The sequence below is a fragment of the Thamnophis sirtalis genome, unplaced genomic scaffold, assembly GCF_051295495.1.
Source record: "Thamnophis sirtalis isolate CommonGarterSnake01/CBP01778 unplaced genomic scaffold, rThaSir2_p1.2 scaffold_3, whole genome shotgun sequence".
Classification (NCBI taxonomy): Eukaryota; Metazoa; Chordata; class Lepidosauria; order Squamata; family Natricidae; genus Thamnophis; species Thamnophis sirtalis.
Genome location: NW_028261383.1, coordinates 169,182,818 through 169,207,122, shown reverse-complemented (window position 1 = coordinate 169,207,122; position 24,305 = coordinate 169,182,818). Strand labels below are relative to the sequence as shown.

Here is a 24,305-nt window from a genome sequence, read left to right as displayed (position 1 = left end):
AACCCTTAACCTAACCCTAAACCTAACCCTTAACCTAACCCTAAACCTAACCCTAAACCTAACCCTAAATCTAACCCTAAACCTAACCGTTAACGTAACGCTAAACCTAACGCTAACCCTTAACCTAACGCTAAACGTAACGCTAACGCTCTAAACCTAACTCTAACCCTTAACCTAACCCTAACCCTAACCCTAAACCTAACCCTTACCTTTATGTGAATCGGCTTGCTTTAATTTTAATTTTATTTCAATTTTTAATTTTTTTCGTCGTGCTGTGATGATGTCACATGCGCGCTTTCGTCGAGCGCGATTTTGTCCTCCGCGGTTTTGACGGGTCACGGTGTTCTATACATTGGAAGAACTTCCAAGAAAAAAATGCGTGGGAATGATGTCCCAAAGGTCCTTTTCCAAGCGGCAACTGGATTTTCTTTGGTTCTTCTTGAAGTCATTTCATTTCTCATCCAAGAAGCTTCTTCAGTTCAGAATTGAGGAAGCTTCTTGGATGAGAAGCAAAATGTGTTCAAGGAAAAACGAAGAAAGTCCAGTTGCCTCTTGAAAAGGCACCTTTGGGTCAACCATGATCTGTAGGACTGAGAATCATGAGAATGGCGGTACTTTTGTTTAGATAACTAGTGTGCATGGATGTAAAGTGAGAAAGCTTAGAGGAAGAGCGATAATTTAATTACTGATGGTTAAATAAGCCATAGTGACTTAGTCCACAGGTTATGAGAAGTGACAAAGTCATAACTCATTTGTAGTGTATAAATCGGTTCCACCAGAAAACCGCGGTGGACTAAAGCGCGCGCGACGAAACCGCGTACCTGACGTCATCACAGTGCGACGAAAAAAGCACGCTGTGAGCGGTAAAGCTAAAATTAACGCGTAAACCTAAACCTAACCCCCCCAAACCTAACCCTAAACCTAACCCTAAACCTAACCCTTAACCTAACCCTAAACCTAACCCTAAACCTAACCCTTAACCTAACGCTAAACCTAATGCTAACCCTTAACCTAACCCTAACCCTAACCCTAATGCTTAACCTAACCCTAAACCTAAACCTAACCCTTAAACTAACCCTAACCCTAACCCTAAACCTAACCCTTACCTTAACGTGAATCGGCTTGCTTTAAAAGCGCTTTTTAAAGCGCCCTTTTTTCTCCGTGGTCGTTGTTGTTGCGCTGCTGATGACATCAGCGACGCGCTTTAATCGGGCGCGCTTTAGTGGACCGCGGTTTTGTCGTGCCACGGTATAAATCCAGGTCACACTTAATATTAGCAATCAAAATATATTTTACAACAACACCATTTCCCTTAAACAACTTGCTACATTCAGAACAGAAATGCAGAATAGAAAAGCACAGGTCTATTATAATGAACTATGATGTTGCCTGGGAACGCACTTTATAAAATTCCAGGAATGAATCATGCAACTTGCGGTAAAAAGTGATTTTGAAAAACCACAACAGCCTTAGCTAACATTGGGCAAATTCTGCTTTACCCAGTATATCCATTTTGATTATGGCAACGGTTGCAAAATTACAAAAAGAACCACAACTTATTGCATTTATGCCTTCAACAGAAGTTCAAACCTCTTTCCAAGACTTAAGATTTTTTTTTTAAAAAAGTACTTAGTTCACTGAACTACAATTGGTTGGATTTATATTTCGCTTTAAACCATAAGCCACGGTTTATAAACCGCTATGTCTGGCTTCACATATCTTGCTAACCCAAAACTGAGCATCATGGTGGATTAATACCAAATGTGCGTGACCCGTCAAAACCGCGGTCCACTAAAGCGCGCCCGATTAAAGCGTGTACCTGATGTCATCAGCAGCGCGACAAATACGACCGCGGAGAAAAAAGGGTGCTTTAAAAAGCGCTTTTAAAGCAAGCCGATTCACATAAAGGTAAGGGTTAGGTTTAGGGTTAGGGTTAGGGTTAGGTTAAGGGTTAGGGTTAGGTTTAGGGTTACGTTAAGTGTTAGGGTTAGGGTTAGGGTTAGGTTAAGGGTTAGTGTTAGGTTTAGCGTTAGGTTAAGGGTTAGGTATAGGGTTTGGTTTAGGGTTAGGTTTGGGGGGGGTTAGGTTTAGATTTACGCGTTAATTTTAAGTTTACCGCTTACCGCGTGCTGTTTTCGTCACGCTGTGATGACGTCACGTACGCGCTTTCGTCGAGCGCGCTTTAGTCTACCGCGGTTTTGTGGTGGAACCCAAATGTGATTTCAGTTACAGGCAATAAATAACTTTTTTTTTTCAGGAGATCACTACACTAGAAAAGATCTGCCTTGTTTTTTTATAGCTTACCAGGATATTGTTTATGAACAACTGGATCAAGGAAAGTAAAACACACACACACACACACACATATGCACAGAAACAGAAGGGCAAGCATAGTAGCAGAATTATAACAGAGTGTCAGCACTTCTGGGTGGAACCATATTTGCTCCTTTTCTCTCCCCAGCCAAGAAACAGGATGGGGCAGTTGCCATGGAGATGCAGCCTCTGAAAAGTGCCGAGGGTGGTGAGATGGAAGAGCGGGAGAAGAAGAAATCCAGCGTGCCCAAAAAAGAGAAATCTGTCTTGCAGGGGAAACTCACCAAACTGGCCGTTCAAATTGGGAAAGCAGGTACGGGGGCAGTGAGGTGGGGGGGGGGCGGCTGCATTGGACACTTTCCTTTGGGAAGGGAAGTTGAGCTTGGAAGCACCGTTGCTAATAAAGGAATGAATAATATCCTTGGCTGAGAGGAGGTCAGTTGTGCAGCATGTATGAATCAGGCAAGGATTTGTCTTTTCATTGATGTCACGTTAATTACTTACCCAGCAGTTACTCTTTGCCAATGTTCTAATCCAGTTTTAATAGTGTTAGAGGGATAATGAACCAACCCTGACACTGAAACGGCACTCGGGGTCATGGGAAGCCTAATTCATCCTGCTCTCTGCCTTCTGAGATAAGCATAGCAATAGCAGTTAGACTTATATACCGCTTCATAGGGCTTTCAGCCCTCTCTAAGCGGTTTACAGAGCCAGCATATTGCCCCCAACAACAATCCGGGTCCTCATTTTACCCACCTGGGAAGGATGGAAGGCTGAGTCAACCCTGAGCCGGTGAGATTTGAACAGCCGAACTGCAGAAATGCAGTCAGCTGAAGTAGCCTGCAGTGCTGCATTTAACCACTGCGCCACCTCAGCATACAGTACATGAAGACGCAGGTATGCCTGTTCTTACGATGGGCAGAACTGTGGAGTTATAGTTAAGGCGGCTCAGCTAAGAAAATGTAATATCAAACAAATTGGGATATCATGTAGAGGTGATGTATTTATCTGAAAGCTGATTCTTTGAATTTACTATGTATCGGTTTTATTACTGCATTTAATCTGTTCTTTGTTGATTACTTTATCCTGTTTTATTGTGTTTTATTTGATACGACTGTAAGGCTAATCAATTAATGAACTACTTATTAAAGCTAACTCTGCACTCAGGAGGATGGAGGGTATAAATATATAGTTGAGGTTTATTCGATTTATATGCCGCCCTTCTCCCAAAGGACTCAGGGCGGCGTACAACATTAAAAGAAACACATACTACAAAAGTTAAAAAGAAATTAAATAGGATATCCCCAAACCCAATTAAAATTAACAATGACACATTTTTTAAAAAGAATTCAAATTCAAATTAACAATAACCAATACTTTGATTTGTATTGTTCAGGCCAGGCTGGCTTGCTGGAAAAGCCAACTTTTTAGGGTGCGTCGGAAGGACCGGAGGTCGGGGATTATACGAAGCTCCGGGGGGGCAGCTCATTCCAGAGGGAAGGCGCTCCCACAGAGAAGGCTCTGCCCCTGGGGGTCACTAGCCGACACTGTCTGGCCGACGGCACCCTGAGGAGGCCAACTCTGTGGGATCGCACTGGACGATGGGAGGCTACCGGTGGCAGTAGGTGGTCTCGCAGGTACCCCGGGCCTAAGCCATGGAGCGCTTTCAAGGTCATAGTATCTGGTAGATAATTTGCTGCTAATTAAATTGGAATTTTCGACCCATAAAGGCATTGCAGTTGCACCCAATTGCCCATTACCCATTAAGGCACTTATTCTTAAATGGGTCTGTTACCTGTAGTATGGGGGACCCTTAAAAACTGGTCCTTTGGTGGAATCAACCTTGCCGAAGTGCCGGGCAGATGCTGCTGGGAAGCTGAATTTCCCATCTCTGTGAGTTGGAAAAAAGACATTATTATAACGTTACCATGACTCTCCCTTAGGTTCATATTATAAATATAGTAGAAAGGGAATGAGATTGCTCTTCTTTTCTCCAGATACCTGTTTTGTTTCCTTGACCAGCCTCCCTCAATCAATTGTCCGGCAGATGTTTTGAACTTCTTTAATAGCTTTCACTCCCATTCTAGAGATCTATGTTGCTGAAAAGCGAGGTTCCACCACAAATTCGCGAACGACAAAAGGGCGCCTGACTAAACCGCGGTGACAAAACCGCGGTGACAAAACCGCGCCGACGAATGAGTGCTGAAGCGCGCCAACAACAGCGCGCCGACAGAAGCGCGCTGTAACCTAACCCTAAACCTAACCCTAAACCTAACCCTAAACCTTACCTTAACTTAAATCGCGCTTCTGTCGGCGCGCTGTTGTCGGCACGCTGTTGTCGTTGCGCTGTTGTCGGCGCGCTTTTGACATCGCGGTTTTAGTGCCGCGGTTTTGTCGGCGCGCTTTTGACGTTCGCGCTTTTGTCGGGTCACGGAAAAGAGATATAATCCTGAGGCCATCAGCTTGGAGAAGGCTGTGTAGACAGCAACAGGTCCCATCCGTTCCCATTTTAAGAGTGGAAATTTGTGGAATTGACTGGGCCTTGTGCCAAGAAGCCCTTTGGGGAATTTTCTTCTCACATTCTAGCTTTTAAATACAAAATGTTCTCAAGACACAATCTTATTTGCAGGGTGTGTAATTTCACAGATTCAGGTCTTGCTGTTGCATCTGACTGTCTCTCTTCTTCTTCTTTATTTTCTCCAATCCTGCTAGGGCTGGTGATGTCAGCTATCACAGTCATCATCCTTGTCCTGTTTTTCATCATTCAAGCCTTTGTTGTTGAAGGGCAGACGTGGATGTCTGAGTGCACTCCTGTTTACGTGCAATACTTTGTCAAGTTCTTTATTATTGGGGTCACCGTCCTGGTGGTAGCTGTACCCGAAGGCTTGCCACTGGCTGTCACCATCTCTTTAGCCTACTCTGTCAAGGTAAGCATTATATCCTTAGTGCCTTCACTGGTTTTCGCTAAAATACATGGCTGGATCCTTAGCTTGGATCCTCTTGCGTCATCTGCTCCCATAAATGTTCTCTGGTGGCCACCTCCTTTTGAAGCTCTGGTGCAAGTCAGCTTAACAGGAATGACTGAGAAGATTGTGGACTAAATCACAAGGGAAATCATCATCAATCGTCTTGAAAATTATGCAGCCATTATTAGGAATCAGCATGCATTTGTCAAGATCTATTTTCACCAGATTACCGGTTAATTCATTTTTAAAAAATCAGTAATTTACTTCATAAATTATAGGAATACCAACTTTTGAAGAAGTATCCACGGTACAGTGATCAGCAAGCTACTTTAAGCATCAGTGAAATAGGACAATTAGCTAGATTGTCATTAATGGTTAGCTGTCTAATGACTCTCGTCCAACTAGAGTAAGGTATCATTCCTGTATCTAATGATCTTTAATTTTTGGACTAATAATTGGGGATGGAAAGGCTAAAGGGATGCTTATCCAATGTGCAGAGGAAACAACAGTGTGTGGAAGGATAGAAATAATATTCAAATAAAGCAAAAGTATCATGATAGGTTATAGAAATGAAAGCTACAGCATGAAATGTAACAGGGCAAATGCAAAATCCTTTAGGTAGGAAGCAATAATCAGTCATCCACATACAGAATTGGGTTGGGAAAAAAGATCTTAGAGGAATTTTATTTTATTTATTTTTTTTATTTAGCATATGGCATCTACAGAGGTCAAGCTTCTTAGAAGAGTTGATTACCCACTGAATATAACTCTACAGCGTGATATGGTTGCATAAAAATACAAATGTATATTTTGGCACTTGGAGAGGATCAGGATCATTAAGGGGTACTCTGGATACACTTGGCAGCTGGAATTTTGTCCTTTAAATCCTCCAATTCCCCCCAAAACAAGGACTCAAAATTTGCCCTCGTCTATTCTTGGAACACTGCAGGAATGCAAGTGGGTGGGATGGTGGGCCCTAATTTGCTCACTCTTCTCCTTTTGGAAAAAAAAAATATGCATAATTTTAATCTCTTTTACTGACTATAGAAAATGATGAAAGACAACAACCTGGTCCGGCATTTGGATGCCTGTGAGACCATGGGCAATGCCACGGCCATCTGCTCGGACAAGACAGGGACCCTTACCACCAATCGCATGACAGTGGTACAGTCCTACATGGGTGACACTCACTACAAGGAGATGCCTGAGCCCAGTAGCCTGACATCCAAGACACTGGATCTGCTGGTGCATGCCATTGCTATCAACAGTGCCTATACCACCAAGATACTAGTGAGTAGTAGCCCCTTTTGGGAAACACTCCTTCCTAAGGCTACATTGGTCCATAACTGCAGTACTATTATGCAAGGCGGGAATCTATGGATTCTGTTGAACTATAGTTCCCATCACCCTTACCTATGTTGGCTACAGTCTTGGGAAACGTAGCTCCCTGTGAAATAAACAAGTATTATTATCTCCATGATAAGCAGGTTAAAGAATAAGGGTGATATGGGGAAGGGCTAAGACTAACATCTAACACTGGTGTAAGATGTATCTCTGTACTTTGACTTGAAGCGACATTTAAGTTGGGAACAATTAGTAGTAAATTAAAAATAGCAGACATGAAGAAGAGCTAAAATTCCCCAACAGTTGGAATGCTAACAAGCCACGCTCTTAAGTTTCCGGAGAAAAGTCCAGGTGGAGAAAAATGATCTATCGTTAATGTTTTGAACGGCAAGCAGAAAAAACAGGTGGAATCTCAGGAAACTCAAAAGAAAAGGGCAGGTTTCTTGAATATCTCTAACAACCATCCATAAATATGGAGAAAACCAGACTGGCCATTTAGGAAAAGAAAGCTGAATTCGTGCAAAATGGATCTGAAGATTTTCTGCCTTTAGTTCTGGGCGCTGTGGTCTTCCCCCAGGTAGAGCTAAAATACAGGTTGGGGGGGGGGTTCCTCCTAGATTCTCAGCTCCTGCTTGTAGAGCAGGTGGTACAGCTTTTGCACAAATCTACCTTGTGTGCCAATTGCCCCCCCCCCATTTCTCCATTGGGACGTCCTATTTGCAGTCAGCCATGCCTTGGACAACTCTTGTCTAGTCCAAGTGAGGACTGCATGGGGCTGCCCTTGAAAACTTCTCACCACCGATCCAAATACAGCCATGCAAGTTGTTATGGGATGTACCTTGCTATGCCCATTCAACATAACATGGACTTTCAGGTCTGACTGTTACTTATAAAGCCCTTCATGGCACAGAGCCTAATTATTAGCTGAAGAGCCAAGGTGGCGCAGTGGTTAAATGCAGCACTGCAGGCTACTGCTAGATCAGCAGTTCAGCGGTTCAAATCTCACCGGCTCAGGGTTGACTCAGCCTTCCATCCTTCCGAGGTGGGTAAAATGAGGACCCAGATTGTTGGGGGCAATATGCTGACTCTCTGTAAACCGCTTAGAGAGGGCTGAAAGCCCTATGAAGCAGTATATAAGTCTAACTGCTATTGCTATTGCTATTGAACTGCATGCTTTGGATTACCATCCAGTAAGATTTAACCGAGTTGGCATCCCTGCCCCTCAGGAGTGGCATCTGGTGGGGATTCAGAGATGTGCCTAGTCTGTCACCACACCTGCCCTATGGAATAGCATTTCTGGTTGAGATATTAGAAGAAGAGAGGCTGAACCACAGCATCAAATCCCATTTTGTTCTAGATCCGTCAGCTTAGCCATTGTTTTCATTTCCTTGGCAGGCTCTAATGAGCTCCAGTTAGCGATCAGACCAGTTGTGAGAGCTACTGGATCAGGCCGCCATTCAGCAGCATCTGCAAAAAGGTTATTTCTATTTAAGGAGGAGAACCTATGACTGCTAACTGTGGAGTTATATATCACTTGGGATGCAGCTGAATGGAAGCCTTTCCCAGTCTTGGGGGCACATATAGAAAAGATTTCATTCTTGAAGGCATAAGGATGAGTGCTAAAATTATTTCTAGTTCTGGGACGTACCGTCTGCAGATTGTTACCCAATTTCCTTCTGAACCAACAAAACTCTGGTTCACTGACAAATGCACGCTTGACAAAAGCGCGCCGACGAAACCGCGGTGAAAAACCGTGAGTTTTCGTGCTGACGAATGAGCGCAGAAGCACGCCGACAACAGCGCACTGATAAAAGCGCACCTTCAATGAACAAGTAATAACCGCGAGTTCTAAACCTAACCCTAAATCTAACCCTGAACCTAAGCCTGAACCTAACCCTGAACCTAACCCTAAACCTAACCCTGAACCTTACCTTGAACCTAACCCTGAACCTAACCCTAAACCTAACCCTAACCCTAACCCTAACCCTGAACCTAACCCTAAACCTAACCCTGAACCTGACCCTAACCCTAACCCTAACCCTAAACCTAACCCTAAACCTAACCCTGAACCTAACCCTAAACCTAACCCTAACCCTAACCCTAACACTAACCCTAACCCTAACCCTGAACCTAACCCTAAACCTAACCCTGAACCTGACCCTGAACCTAACCCTAAACCTAACCCTAACCCTAACCCTAACCCTAACCCTAACCCTGAACCTAACCCTGAACCTAACCCTAAACCTAACCCTAAACCTAACCCTAACCCTAAACCTAAACCTAAACCTAACCCTGAACCTAACCCTAACCCTAACCCTAACCCTGAACCTAACCCTAACCCTAAACCTAACCCTAAACCTAACCCTGAACCTAACCCTGAACCTAACCCTTACCTTAACTTAAATTGCGCTTCTGTCGGCGCACTGTTGTGGGCGTGTTGTTGTAGGCACGTTGATGATGTTGCGGTTTTCTCACCGCAGTTTCGTCGGTGCACTTTTGTCGTGCACGCATTTGCTGGGTCACGCCAAACTCCAGTGGAGGAAGTCAGCACAACTTGGAGAAAAGTGACCAGAGCGGAGTGATAAATCCCTGATCCTCCAGATGTTGCTGAAGAAAAACTTTCATCATCCCTTATGACTCATGGTATTGGCAGAAGCAGATGAAATTGTAAACCAGCAACATCTGGGGGATCAATCTCTAGAGTCTAGACTAGAGGGAGGGTTTAGGATACTGTTTTTTTTAAATCTCTTCAGAAAGGGTAATTCTCCAGAATCACATTCCAAATACTTACCTTGATAGGCTATCAAATTGCTGTTTTAACGGCTTGCTCTTTCTTTAAAAATCCTACTGTTGTTGACAAAACACCGTTTGAAGCTTGACACGCTTGATAAGAATGCTGAAAAGTTTTAAAGAGATCTAGACTTCCCAAAACAATTATTAAATCAATTTTTCTATCACATAGATGTGCCTTAGATCAGGGGTGTCCAAACTTGGGAACTTTAAGACTTGTGGACTCCAACTCCCAGAATTCCCCAGCCTGGCTGGGGAATTCTGGGAGTTGGAGTCCACAAGTCTTAAAGTTCCCAAGTTTGGATATCCCTGCCTTAGATTCAAAGGCAATTTACAAACCTGAATTCTGGCAGCCAAGAATTTGATTCAAATGATCCGCCATCCCCATTCCTTCACGCACACACCGTTTCGCAGGGAGAAGTGATGACGTTAGAAGAATTGAACTGGGTGTCTCTCCTTTCTGACCTTCCGTTTCCTTCAGCCTCCAGAAAAAGAAGGGGGTCTCCCACGCCAGGTGGGCAATAAGACCGAATGTTCACTGCTGGGCTTTGTGGTTGCCCTCCGACGTGACTACCAGCCTGTCCGCGAGCACATGCCAGAGGAGAAACTCTACAAGGTTTACACCTTCAATTCTGTCCGAAAATCTATGAGCACCGTTATTTGCATGCCTGATGGCGGCTATCGCCTCTTCAGCAAAGGCGCTTCCGAAATTGTCCTCAAAAAGTGAGTCTTCTCTGCCTTATATAAATGGAGAAAGGGGACCTTCCTACGGACAAAGGCTACCATCTTAAAGTCGGTTCCACCACAAAACCGCGTTCGACTAAAGCGCGCTCAATGAAACCACGTACCTGACGTCATCACAGCGCGACGAAAAAAGCACGCTGTGAACCCTAAAGCTAAAATTAACCCCTAAACCTAAACCTAACCCCCCTAAACCTAACCCTAAACCTAACCCTTAACCTAACCCTTAACCTAACGCTAAACCTAACCCTAACCCTTAACCTAACCCTAACCCTAACCCTAACCCTAACCCTAACCCTAAACCTAACCCTTACCTTAACTTGAATCGGCTTGCTTTCAAAGCGCTTTTTAAAGCGCCCTTTTTTCTCCGCGGTCGCTGTTGTCGCACTGCTGATGACGTCAGCGACGCGGTTTATTTGGGCGTGCTTTAGTGGAGCGCGGTTTTGTCGTGCCACGCTTAAAGTCGGCAAGACTATCTCGTCTTGTGAAACGTGCCCCAGCGTGGTCCATATAAGTCCATTTAGTTCCCTATGCTAACCTTGAAACATTCCCAATCGAAATATCCCAGGAATTCTTCCGACTATAAAAAGTGAGCATTTTTATCTGCCTGCTATTGGAATCCAGACAAAGAGTTCATTTTGGATTGAGAAGCAGGCTAAAGAAGCTCAAATAAATATGAGTCTATGGCAGTGGTGGGATTCAAATAATTTAACAACCGGTTCTCTGCCCTAAGGACCATCTGGGTAGGTGGGGCTCGGTGGCCATGTGACTGGGTGGGCGTGGCCAACTCAAGGTCACTCAGGTCGATGGGCGCTTCGCCTTAGCTGTTACAATGGTAATAAGGGTTAACCGGAGAGGCAGTTTCTGTAAGCAGGTCAATAAAGATTAGGCTAGAAACAACACTAGAATGTTTCCTTCCTGCCTTCCTTACAGGATTAGCCCTGTAAAGTGGGGGAAAAACAAAATGAGATTTCTTCCAACAACCGGTTCTCTGAACTACTTAGAAAATTACCAACCGGTTCTCCCGAATAGGTGCGAACCGGCTGAATCCCACCACTGGTCTATGGTGATGAGCTAAAACTAAGAGCTTCTCTATGACTATCTTTGTACTTCATTTGAGGATACATTCGCAATGGAGACAATCAACAACGAATAAAACAGCCAATTGTGAGGGACAATCCCCCCCCAAAAAAATCAAGCAAGAAACAAGGAGAAGCAGGAACCTATAAACAAGTTCTATCCCTCTCTTCAACTTTTCCAGTTGTAGTTAATAATGCGGTTAAGAGCATGCCTAGAACAGTGCATGTTACACCTTTGTTCTGAGCTGCGTTTTGTTGGCAATTTGCTTTTGAGTCCAGCTCAAGGTTCTGTTTTTAACCTATAAAGCTTTTGTATGCCACACGTGCAGTGGTGGGTTTCAAAAATTTTTGGAACCTACTCTGTGGGTGTGGCCTTCTTTGTGGGAGTGGCTTGCTGACCATGTGACCTGGTGGGAGTGGCTTGCCGGCCATGTGTTTTCTCTCTCTCTCTCTCTCTCTCTCTCTCTCTCTCTCTCTCCTTCCTTTTGTCTCTTTTTCCTTTTTTTCTTTCATCTCTCTCACTTTTTCTTTCTTTTTTCTTTTTTTATTTCTTTCTTTCTTCCTTTCTTTCTCTTTCTCTCTGTGTGTGAGTCTGTGTGTTTGTGTGTGTGTGTGTGTGAGTGTGTGTGGGGGGGGCAGTGGTGGGTTTCAAAATTTTTTGGAGCCTCTTCTGTAGGTGTGGCCTGCTTTCCGGGTCCACTGGTGGAACCACTTCTAACCGGTTCGGTAGATTTGACGAACCGGTTCTACCGAACAGGTGCGAACTGGTAGGAACCCACCTCTGCTAAGCAGCAAGGATTCTGTATAAACTCCTTTTGGTGTACGTACGTACGTATGTATGTGTGTGTATGTTCATCCCTCTTACAGGTGCACAAACATTCTAAATAGCAACGGAGAGCTTCGCACCTTCCGGCCCAGGGACCGAGATGAAATCGTAAAGAAAGTGATCGAGCCCATGGCCTGCGATGGGCTGAGAACTATCTGCATAGCCTACCGTGACTTTCCAGCAGGGAAGGAGCCTGACTGGGAAAATGAGAATGATATTGTGATAGATTTGACCTGCATTGCTGTGGTGGGGATTGAGGATCCTGTGCGACCAGAGGTAATGGCTGGATGGAGGTGGGTTTCTCTGAACAAACCTACCTTCGTGCCCCTTCGGATTCTCAGTCCCTCCCTAGTGGATTTTGTGCTGTGTTGTGTTTTGTTTTGTCAGGGAAAATCAACCCTTAAGTTTCCAATCTCCCATTTCTTCCCAATGACTGATCAAAGCTGAAACAGGACAGGGCTACAGTAAAACTGTTGGGTAGTAAAAACAAATTGAGGTAGTGTAGCAGTGGTGGGTTTCAAAAAAATTTCGAACCTACTCTGTGGGTGTGGCCTCCTTTGTGGGAGTGGCTTGCTGCCCATGTGACCGGATGGGAGTGGCTTGCTGCCCATGTGACCGGATGGGAGTGGCTTGCTGCCCATGTGACTGGATGGGAGTGGCTTGCCGCCCATGTGACCGGATATGAAGATGCCGACGACACTTGTCAGAACCACCTTAAATTACCTCACACACAGCACTGGCATGCATAAGAATATGATGCAAACTTGTTTCTTAAAAGGCATCTTTGGTTTGCATTAAAACAACTTCAACACACGCAATGTTCTGATTGCACCACAAACGCAGTAGTCATCCTTACCTTTCACAGAGGCACTGAGTTTTATAAATAGGAGCATGATAGTGTAGAATAATCCTATCCAAGGACCAGTGGTGGGTTTCAAAAATTTTTGGAGCCTCTTCTGTAGGTGTGGCCTGCTTTCCGGGTCCACTGGTGGAACCTCTTCTAACCGGTTCAGTAGATTTGACGAACCGGTTCTACCGAATAGGTGCAAACTGGTAGGAACCCACCTCTGCTGTAGAGGGATGGAATAGGGTCTTGTGCTTGAGAATGGGGTCGGACTCCAAGGCCTCTTCCAACTCTGTTATCATGTTATTCTGCTTTCAGCAGTCACTATGGCCTAGCGGACAAGCACAGCTGCTTCAATTCTGTAATACAGATAAATAGCAATAGCAATAGCAGTTAGACTTATATACCGCTTCATAGGGCTTTCAGCCCTCTCTAAGCGGTTTACAGAGTCAGCATATCGCCCCCAACAACAATCCAGGTCCTCATTTTACCCACCTCGGAAGACAATAGACAATAGACAATAGCAGTAGACTTATATACCGCTTCATAGGCCTTTCAGGCCTCTCTAAGCGGTTTACAGAGAGTCAGCATATTGCCCCCAACAATCTGGGTCCTCATTTTACCACCTCAGAAGGATGGAAGGCTGAGTCAACCCTGAGCCGGTGAGATTTGAACCGCTACCTGCTGATCTAGCAGTAGCCTGCAGTGCTGCATTTAACCACTGCGCCACCTTGGCTCTTAATGGAAGGATGGAAGGCTGAGTCAACCCTGAGCCGGTGAGATTTGAACAGCCGAACTGCAGAACTGCAGTCAGCTGAAGTAGCCTGCAGTGCTGCATTTAACCACTGCGCCACCTCGGCTCAGAGTTGTCTTGAAATAGCCCGGAATTAAGCTTCATAACAATAGCTTCCTTTCCATTTAAGAAAATAGCAATAGCAACAGCATTTAGACTTATATACCACTTCATAGTGCTTTTACAGCTCTCTCTAAGCGATTTATAGAGTCAGCGTATTTCCCCCAACAACCTAGGTCCTCATTTTACTGACCTTGGAAAGATGGAAAGCTGAGTCAACCTTGAGCCAGTCAGAACTGAATTCCTAGCAGGTCGGCAGAATTAGCCTGCAATACTGCATTCTAACCACTGCTCCGTCACGCAGGGAGAATCATGTTTTTAATCCTTTGGCTACAAAGACAAGTTTGGAAAAACTTAATACATTTTTAGAGGCCAGAGAGAGTTGCTACAGGAGATTTCCATTGGTCAGATCCATTGGGATTTCTGTGCTAAATAACAGCTCTCTCACTTTTGCTAGCACTTGTGAAACCAGCATAATTGTTTCAACTTTTTAAAAGACACGAAGCACTTTACGTGATAAAGTATTTGACTGTCAGTGCAGAGAACAAAGAACTAAGGCATATATTTTAATTATCCTGTGCAAGGAAGCATTTGTGTTAGTTTGTGTGAAAAGAAGACAGAGCTTTGCATCGTGGATGGGGAACATGATTAAATAGAGTGAAGTCAATGGATAGGTTTTTTTTTCCCCCTCACTATATACATATATAGATAGATTGTTTTCATCCTCAGTCTAATGACAATGAATTTCAACAACTCTGGCTTTAGGAAAAGGCTTTTAAGATGAATAATATGTCTCCTAGGCAGGATTGTGTCCTCCTGACATTAACCATCTATTTTAGTTGAGCATTGTGACTGTGACACAATATCAGGACAAATGTGTAGATATATCTTAGCAGCCTGGATGAGAAAAACAAAAATATGCTGAAGCTGCCCACTTACATTTTAAAGAAAAAAACTAGGGTTATGATTCAGGGGTTCCCCCCCCCGGCTTCTACTTTATGTTGGGGTTCCAAGTAACACCCCCAACGAAAGAAGACTCCAAGACTTGAGTTTCCTCGAAGTTCCATTTTATTAAAGATGTCATATTGGCACATCTGGGAAAACCCAAATCTGAAAGCTTCCAGGTTTTCCCCACTCAAGTGAAAGTTCAAATCCCTGCCCAGCACCCACATGTCCATCACATGTTCCAATCAGGCACCGTTCCAACTGGAGATGCCTCCAAGTCACACCCCTCCAGGTGCAGGGCAAGGTGGCCTTGAGTCTCTGAGAAAGGAGTGTTATTTAGACTATGCAGTATATCTCCCATGCTCCACATAATCTCCCCTCCCATTTTCCCACAGCAGAAAATGTGTCAGGCCTGAAGGCCCAATGTAAAAGATGCCTTCCAGGCGGGACACTTTCCACAAATTTGCTAGTTGTTTTAGAGGTGAAATAGTGATTAATTGATGACTTTGGATCAGTGACGTGCGGTGAGGTTTATGGCTGGTGAGGCACTGACACAGGGGTTTCAAATTTTTTTAGACTTGTGGACTTCAACTCCCAGAATTCCACAGCCAGGCATGCTCAGTTCCGATTTAAAGCGACCGCATTTGTTTTTCTCCTTTGCGAAAAAGTTTTCCTTCATTCTTTTTCTTCTCAGACTAGATGAGGCACCTCGTTCTCCCGCCTCCTCCTGTAGAGGGCACTTTTTTAGAGGCTTTTTTAAACAGTTAAGCACTAAGCAGAGTCATCCACTGTGACTCTGGCAGCAACTAGCTCAGCCTTTTTCTTTTTACATTTTTTTTTCTTTTCATGATGACAGTGGTGAGGCTCTGCCTCCCCTACTGCACGTCCCTGCTTTGGATATGAATCCAGCAAGGAAATCTGAATTATGTTTCGGAAATATAAAACTAAGATTCCCAATCTGGATGTCAGATTCAATACCGAGGTGGAAAAACAAGAAGTGTGTTATGCTATAAGCAATCAATGCCTTTAATTGGATATACCGTGTGTCCATTTTCCAGGTGCCAGAGGCCATCCGTAAGTGCCAGCGTGCTGGCATCACTGTCCGTATGGTGACAGGAGACAACATCAACACAGCTCGGGCCATTGCAGCCAAATGTGGCATCATCCAACCAGGGGAGGACTTCTTGTGTCTGGAGGGAAAGGACTTCAACCGAAGGATCCGCAATGAGAAGGGAGAGGTATCAAAGAGGCTGTTTTAAGTTTTTTGGAAAGGTGCTATTCAGTGACGTGCGGTGAGGTTTATGGCTGGTGAGGCACTGACACAGGGGTTTCAATTTTTTTTAGACTTGTGGACTTCAACTCCCAGAATTCCACAGCCAGGCATGCTCGGTTCCGATTTAAAGCAACAGCATTTGTTTTTCTCCTTTGCGAAAAAGTTTTCCTTCATTCTTTTTTTTCTCAGACTAGATGAGGCATCTCGTTCTCCCGCCTCCTCCTGTAGAGGGCGCTTTTTTAGAGGCTTTTTTAAACAGTTAAGCACCAAGCAGAGTCATCCACGATGACTCTGGCAGCAACTAGCTCAGCCTTTTTCCTTTTACATTTTTTTTTCTTTTCATGATGACAGTGGTGAGGCTCTGCCTCCCTTGCCCCCCCTGACTGCACGTCCCTGGTGCTATTCCTGCAATTTCAAAGTCAGGGAGATAAGTTCTGAAATAGCAGCTTCCCTCCTCAAAGGGCTTGCTCAAATGGAAATTTGTTTGGAGATCAGGAAGAGGATTCCCCCCCCCCTTAAACAAGAGATCTTCAATGTGAACAAATCTCAGTATTTTCCATTAACTCCAATCATCAGGAAGATTCTGAACACCCTTCACCTTTTTTTAAAAGAAATCCCCACAAAGTTCTCATACCAGAATTTCCACACTAAGGACTTACAGCACCTCCTGAGTATCATCCAGCCATCCTAGAAGTGATATAAAGTCTGAGTGCATTATTCCGGCCAGTGATGGTTGGGTGCCTCCAGGAGATGCTATAAATTGACGTGGCACGACAAAACCGCGGTCCACTAAAGCGCGCCCGATTAAAGCTTGTACGTGATGTCATCAGCAGCGCGACAAAAAAAATTAAAAATAAATTAAATTAAAATTAAAATTAAATTAAAGCAAGCCGATTCACATAAAGGTAAGGGTTAGGGTTAGGGTTAGGGTTAGGGTTAGGGTTAGGGTTAGGGTTAGGGTTAGGGTTAGGGTTAGGTTAAGGGTTAGCGTTAGGTTTAGCGTTAGGTTAAGGGTTAGGTTTAGGGTTAGGTTTAGGGTTAGGTTAAGGGTTAGTGTTAGGTTTAGCGTTAGGTTAAGGGTTAGGTTTAGGGTTAGGTTTAGGGTTAGGTTAAGGGTTAGGCTTAGGGTTAGGTTTGGGGGGGTTAGGTTTAGATTTACGCGTTAATTTTAAGTTTACCGCTCACAGCGTGCTGTTTTCGTCATGCTGTGATGACGTCACGTACGCGCTTTCGTCGAGCGCGCTTTAGTCTACCGCGGTTTTGTGGTGGAACCGTAAATTGATGGTGCAGAAATGAGCTAAGGCAAACTTCCTATGTTCTCCTGTACTACACATACTACTTCTCTATATTTATAGATAGAACAAGAACGCCTTGATAAAATCTGGCCGAAGCTGCGAGTTCTGGCTCGATCATCACCTACTGATAAGCACACCCTGGTGAAAGGTAAGATCCCACCGATCTCTTGGTCCTCAGTCAAAACGGGGTGGTGGGAAGTAGAATTCCCCGGGATTTGGATTTATTTCCTGTTCCAAATCAAACTCCAGATATGCAGCCCAGAATTTCTCTGAAAGCATGTCCACCTAACGATGCAAACAGCTCTGGGATGTATGTGGATCGTAGCCCACTGGCCACTGGCTAACTCACATTCTTGACCTTCAAGGCATCATTGACAGCACTATTGGGGACCAGCGCCAGGTAGTCGCTGTCACTGGGGATGGAACGAACGATGGACCCGCGCTCAAGAAGGCCGATGTGGGCTTTGCCATGGTAAGAGGAGTTGAACTGAATTCCCTCCCCCTGTGTCCACAGGGACATCCACTTCACAGGGAACTAGGGTGAAGACACACATAATATAAAAAGAGAGCTCACAGCATGTCCTTCATCTGTGGGATGAGCCCAGCATCCTCCTGGCGTCGCAGCGGCAGTGACAGATGTACGTACTAGTTAACTCAATGCTGGCCCAGCCGCCATCAGCCCTTCCGTTCCCCCTGTGCTTGGTACAGGCAGGGTCTGCCTTTTCAAAAAAGCAAGCAAGTGCTGTATGTATGATTATCTGCTTATTGCCATTTTCCATGGAAATGAATGCAAATTGCATGAGGGGCCTGGTGGGGAGGGAGGTGCCATGGAGGCACCATAGCCATCAGTTAACTCTGCGCGCATAAGCAATTTCTGCAGATTTGCGAGGGGTTTTTTTCCCCCAGGATTTGATCTTGCAGATGAGCCAGGTGGTTCCACCACAAAACCGCGCTCGACTAACTGCGCTCGACTAAACCGCGTAGCTGACGTCATCAACATGGCGACAACAGCACGGAGAGAGAAGCACGCTGTAAACGCTAAACCTAAAATTAACCCCTAAACCTAAACCTAACCCCCCTAAACCTAACCCTTAACCTAACCCTAAACCTAACCCTTAGCCTAACCCTAAACCTAATCCTAACCCTAAACCTAACCCTAAACCTAACCCTTACCTTAAGTTGAATCGGCTTGCTTTCAAAGCGCTATTTAAAGCGCCCTTCTTTCTCCGCGCTGGCTGTTGTCGCCCTGTTGATGACATCAGCGATGCGGTTTAATCGGGCGCGGCTTAGTCGTGCGCGGTTTTGACGGGTCACGGAGCCAGGTGACCTTGAACTGAAAAGAGGGGGCCCAGATCCAAGGTATCCCGCTACTCTGTATCAGCATTGATGCCAAAGTTATGAATTAAATGGATTACATCCAACTTAAGAGGCTCAGCCATGGGAAATCATTAGCTAATTTAAATATCAATCAAATACCTGGAGCTGGAACTTTTTAAAAGGTATTAATGACTACAAGCTCAATAAACCTTAGAGCCGAGGTGGCGCAGTGGGTAGAGTGCAGTACTGCAGGCCACTTCAGCTGACTGCTATCTGCAGTTCAGCGGTTCAAATCTCACCGGCTCAGGGTTGACTCAGCCTTCCATCCTTCCGAGGGGGGTAAAATGAGGACCTGGATTGTTGTTGGGGGCAATATGCTGACTCTGTAAACCGCTTGGAGAGGGCTGAAAGCCCTATGAAGCGGTATATAAGTCTAACTGCTATTGCTATTGCTAAACCTCCATCCAGCCCATTCCTACTGACCATCAATACAGTTCTGGATAAGCAGTAGCCAGTCTGCAATATGAGAGAGGAAATATTGGGAATTGTATCTCTGTGGTGGTTGCTTTTTCCAGATCAGGAGCAGGGATGTCACTTCCATCACTGCTCCTTCCTTTGGTCCCTCGTTTCTCTGGCAAGTAAGCAAGCTGATAACAAGCATTCCAGAATTTCTTATTCCTTATGCCATATATTCATACAGGAAGTCAAAAGAATAAAGAGAACAAGTGCCCTTTAGATGTTTCTTTTCTTGCGTGGGATTTCTACTTCAAACTGGATCCTTTGCAAATTACTTAGAAATCTAGCTTAAAACTTAAAGGTTTATTTCAACTAGCTCAGTGTTTCTCAACCTTGTGATTGGTTGCTATTTTCCTCAATCGGCCATAAGAGGGAGCCAGAATGACTGTTAGCTCTCTGTTTGTTAGATGCTGGGCTGATCTGATCTGATTGTTTTGGAAGCTGGCTGTTAGAAAGTGCCGTGAGCTATTGTAAGTTTTGCAACTGCTAGCAAACTTTGAGTACTGGACTGTTTGTATGTTTATGGACTATGCTATTTGGATTATCCCTTAACTGAAAGACATTGATGGCTGACTGTGTTATCTGTGCATGACTTGGACTGTTTGATGGACTCTGATACCTCTATCTCCACGAAAGTAAAAGCCTATTTAAACTGCAGCCTCTCTGTATGCTGGTTTGTGTGTTCTCCAACACAACTCTCACAACGCTTCTGTGAACATTCTCGCTCTCCCAACTGGGAGCTTACCTAACACTGGTTATGGGCCCAGAGTGTACCAGACGTAGCTAAAGGAGAGTTGGTGTTGATACGCAATACCGCATACAGACAGCTGTTTATTTGGTGATTGTACTATCCTGGAGAAGATGGCAAGCGACCCATCAACAAGTCTATCAATGATAACCCGGTTGGATGGAACAAACTATGTTTCCTGGTCTATGAAATGCAGTCTACTCCTGCGTAGGGAAGTTTTATGGGATGCTGTACAGAATCCACCGGATGTAACTGCTTGGAATCCAGATAGCAATGATGATGCCAAGAAGATAGCAGATTTTCAGCGATGCAACGAACGGGTGTTGTGTATTATTGGTCTAACACTGAATGACCAACAGTTAGTACATATTCATGGAGAAAATTCTGCTGCAAGATGTTGGGAGAATTTGAAGAGGATTTATGTACGTGACACTGTAGGTGCACACATACATCCTACACGCAAAGTCATAAGCTGCAGCTCTCACCTATGGGGTGCCTCAAGGTTCAACCATTTGTCCCTCCTTTTTAACATCTACATGAAACCATTGGTGAAGTCATATGTCAGTTTGGGGTTCAGTAATATCACTAGGATAGAACAGAACTCTATTCCAGGCATTAACAAATAACAGTATATTGTCATTATGCTGATGATACCCAATTGTGCATCTCAACTTGAGTGGCGCAGTTGAAGCTGCCAATGTAGTGGTCCTATGTCTGGAGGATGTTCAGCTCTGGGTAGGGAGGGACAGACTCAACCCTGACAAGAGTGTGTGGCTAAGGCTGAGTTGATTTCATCTTTAATCTTGGTTGGTGTTATATCTCCCCATCCAAGACTATTGGACAACTTGAGGGGGGAGGTTGTTCTCATGGAGTTGTAGCTTTTCTTTGAGTAGAAGATCCTTCACAGGGTCACTCATGTCTGGTCCCCTTGCAATTGAACTATTGCAATGAAATCTACATGGGTTTCCTGATGCCACAGCTGGTCCAACATACAGTGGTGCAGGTAGAAATGGGTACCTACGTTACAGCTCTGTATCTTCACTACTTTAAGAAGCTAAACCCCAGAAATACATGTGGATCCCACCTTTAAATATTATATAAATTTCTAACAATCTGACTCTCTTCTTCCCATTCCTGGGATGGGAGAGTTTGTGGAACCCCTGACATTCTTTGGTTTTGTCTAGGTTTTCTTATTTTTTCTTTTATATTATGCATTCTTTTAAAACTGTAAGTCACCCAGAGTCATTTTGGAGTTGCTACTCTAGAACACAGAACTGGGTTCCACAGTGTCCGAGGCATTCAAAGGTGTGTGTATGCATGTCTGTGTATTTGTATCAAAGGTTCTGTTTCTCTTCTTATTCAAGTTCTCCTGGCTGGCTGGCTAGCTAATTATCTTTCTTAGCCTTGTAGAATACAATGCAGTTTTATCTCTTTTTTCTCCCCCTTTAATGTGTGGATCTAACTTTGGTAGCATCTTTTCCAACTAACACATTTTTTTAAAGAAAAATCAGCTTTTGTAAGCCATAGCTCACTTCATCAGAATAATGGAGTAGCTAAAATGATGTAGAAATTAAATTGAGGTGCGGGGGGGGGGGGAGGAAGCATTGCCCCAATTTAAATGCTGCATCTGCTTAACCACTCCACACTTCTGATAAAATAGTTCACACTAAACTCCTAATTTTTGGCTACCATAGATTAACATAGTTCTCCTCCTACAGTGTTTACAGGAAAGAAGTACAGTAAATAAATCAGGAGCTGGTGCTTATTTCTCCTAAGGAAGAGGTGATGTTGGCAGAGAGAGAACAGAGGAGAGAAAAAGGGAATGACTAGGGGTGGGGTGAGGAGAAGAATCAGGGATACCCAGGAACCCCTGTGGGGAATCTAGCAGATATATTTTATGAGACCAGTCAAACCTAGCTGCATCCTCAAATGGAAGGAGCATACAGCCAATAATATGTCACACTGCAGAGTCTCAACCCACACATCTTGGTCCACAAAAAGGTCTGCCCGAAGTTAACAAGACAGCATTTGATTTAGATGTACAAAACAAGTCAAAAACTTTCTACCACGACTCTAGAGACCTTGGCCTCTAAACATTGTGTCCATCCTGTCCCTGCTTAAAGGGTGTTCACACTGGCAAGATCACTTATTAGGAATGCCTACCCATGTGTTAAGTGATCGAGGTTTAAGACCCTTGTACATATTTTGTTGATTTGCCCCAGGGGTGGGTTTCTCGCCCCGTTCCAACCGGTTCGGTTGGAACGGGGCCAGCGGCGTCCTCGTGCACGCGCGCGGTGCGCGCATGCGTACTAGCGTCTGCACGACGCTCCAGCTGCTCCTGGACGATCGCGCAGGCGCTGTATGCGTCCTGCGCATGCGTGGAAGCCAGAACTCGTCAAAACCGGGTAAGGACCGTGGGCGGGCGGGCGCGCCCTTCGCCGTTCCCGGAAGTTACTTACTTCCGGGTTCGGCGACCAACCGGTTCGCAGGGACTGCCGCGAACCGGTTGAAACCCACCCCTGATTTGCCCTTTATACCTGACCTGGTGTGCAGACTTAATTTCTTCCCCTACTTAGCCAATGCTTGGGATGGTCCTAACCAGAGATCGCAAGTGTTTTAATTAAAGAATCAGTCTAGTGAAATCCCCCGAAATATTGCCATTTGCTCCTCATTACTGTTAGGAGGTATTGGGTTTAACTTCTGTCAAGAAAATAATAGATTTTGATAAACATGCAAGCTTATAAAGTTTGATTCTGTTGTGATTTCTCTCCTGACTTTATTGCTTTCAGGAATATTGTTATGTTATAATGCAGAGTTCCCATCTACAACCATACAGCCTATCAATCAATAAATAAACATATGTGTTTTAATTGACATAGGGTTAGCAATGGATGAATTAGATAAATGAAAATACTATTAGAACACACAGCTATTGGGATCATTACAGTCCTTAAGGGGGAAAGGGAGAGGGTGTTTTATTTGTTTTTTACTCATCGCAAAAAGAAGAACATACCAACCCTCTACTTTCGTGTCATCCTCAGGGCATAGCAGGCACTGATGTGGCGAAAGAGGCCTCTGACATCATCCTGACTGATGACAATTTCTCCAGCATCGTCAAGGCGGTGATGTGGGGTCGCAATGTTTATGACAGCATCTCCAAATTCCTGCAGTTCCAGCTCACTGTCAATGTGGTGGCCGTCATCGTAGCCTTCACCGGGGCCTGCATCACCCAGGTGGGCTGCATTGCAAGGTGGAGCAGTAAATGGAAGATGGAGGCCTGGACGGTCTAGAAATTGGGAAAATACACAATGGGGGATACAATGGGATGATCTGTTCCAGCTGTTTCTCACATCCCAGGTGTAAAAAGTATGTGAGTGTGTGTCTTAGATGACTGTATAGCAAATGAAGATTCAAAGATGAGAGAGCTTAAGAGAAGGAGAGGTAATCCTTCATCAAATCATGATAACGTATTTAGAACCATAAATTTAGAAGGAGCCACTAAGCCAGTGGTTCCCAAACTTGGCAACTTTAAGACTTGTGGACTTCAACTCCCAGAATTCTCCAGCCAGCTCTGCTGGAGCTGGCTGGAGAATTCTGGGAGTTGAGGTCCACCAGTCTTAAAGTTGCCAAGTTTGGGAACCACTGCACTAAGCCAACAAATTCAGATCTGTGATCCACAAAAATGTTCCCAACTGAGAGCTGTTCAATGCAAGTCCCATTACCTCCCTGAGTAATTAGTTTCACCACTGAACTTCTCTTACCGCTAAGAAACTGTTTCCAATTCTTTGACTGGAATTTGCCTTTGTGTAACTTAAATCCATTAATCTTCCCTCTGGGGTGATAGAGAACAGGTTTTAGTATCCTTCTGTGCAACATCGTTTTGGAGTGTGCCAATCAATGAGAACACAATACATTGAACGCAACACATTTCAGGGCGAATCCTTTGCAGTTGATGTGGCAAGAGTTAGTACATTCCAACAACTCTCTGATTCTCTGCCTAACCTAATTTTATTCATTTTGACTGAAGAAGTTACTTGGATGAATAATGAAACGTCTCAGTTTAATAAACTTTGGCCGTGTTGTCGTGATTTAACCCTTTTAGATGTTTTTGGCCGGAATGATTGAGTCTTCATTTACACAGTGAAACCAGATCCTCATATTTGGCTGAGGGCGGGAGACTTATAAAGCCACTCTAATAAAGGAAATGTCTATGTCTTTTGTGGTACATGTTCTTGTAAGCTTTCTGGGGAAGTTCTGGGAGTTGAAATCCATCCATCCTAACATTGCTAAGGTTGAGAAACACTGCTCTATGGTAAAATTTCCTGATGTCACGGGTGGTTTAGAGTCAATGGACAATGAAGTTAGATAAATCAGCTTAAAATTGTCCCAAGATCTGATCAGGTCTTGGTTCAAGCCACACAGTGATAGATACAAGGAATTATTAGGTGATCTTCT

General features: G+C 44.4%; 1 protein-coding gene across 6 annotated transcripts in view; it reads left to right on the top strand.

Annotated features, from left to right (window-relative positions):
• The window catches only part of ATP2B3 (ATPase plasma membrane Ca2+ transporting 3), a 179,638-nt gene that overhangs the window by 114,477 nt on the left and 40,856 nt on the right, over positions 1 to 24,305 (top strand). For all 6 annotated transcript variants that reach the window (XM_087710875.1, XM_087710870.1, XM_087710871.1 and 3 more), the window contains 9 exons: positions 2,462 to 2,626; positions 5,026 to 5,240; positions 6,327 to 6,569; positions 9,895 to 10,136; positions 12,101 to 12,335; positions 15,760 to 15,939; positions 17,330 to 17,417; positions 17,635 to 17,741; positions 22,892 to 23,083. In XM_087710875.1, coding sequence (XP_087567001.1) covers positions 2,462 to 2,626; positions 5,026 to 5,240; positions 6,327 to 6,569; positions 9,895 to 10,136; positions 12,101 to 12,335; positions 15,760 to 15,939; positions 17,330 to 17,417; positions 17,635 to 17,741; positions 22,892 to 23,083 — 1,667 coding nt within the window. The remainder of the gene's footprint in view (positions 1 to 2,461; positions 2,627 to 5,025; positions 5,241 to 6,326; positions 6,570 to 9,894; positions 10,137 to 12,100; positions 12,336 to 15,759; positions 15,940 to 17,329; positions 17,418 to 17,634; positions 17,742 to 22,891; positions 23,084 to 24,305) is intronic.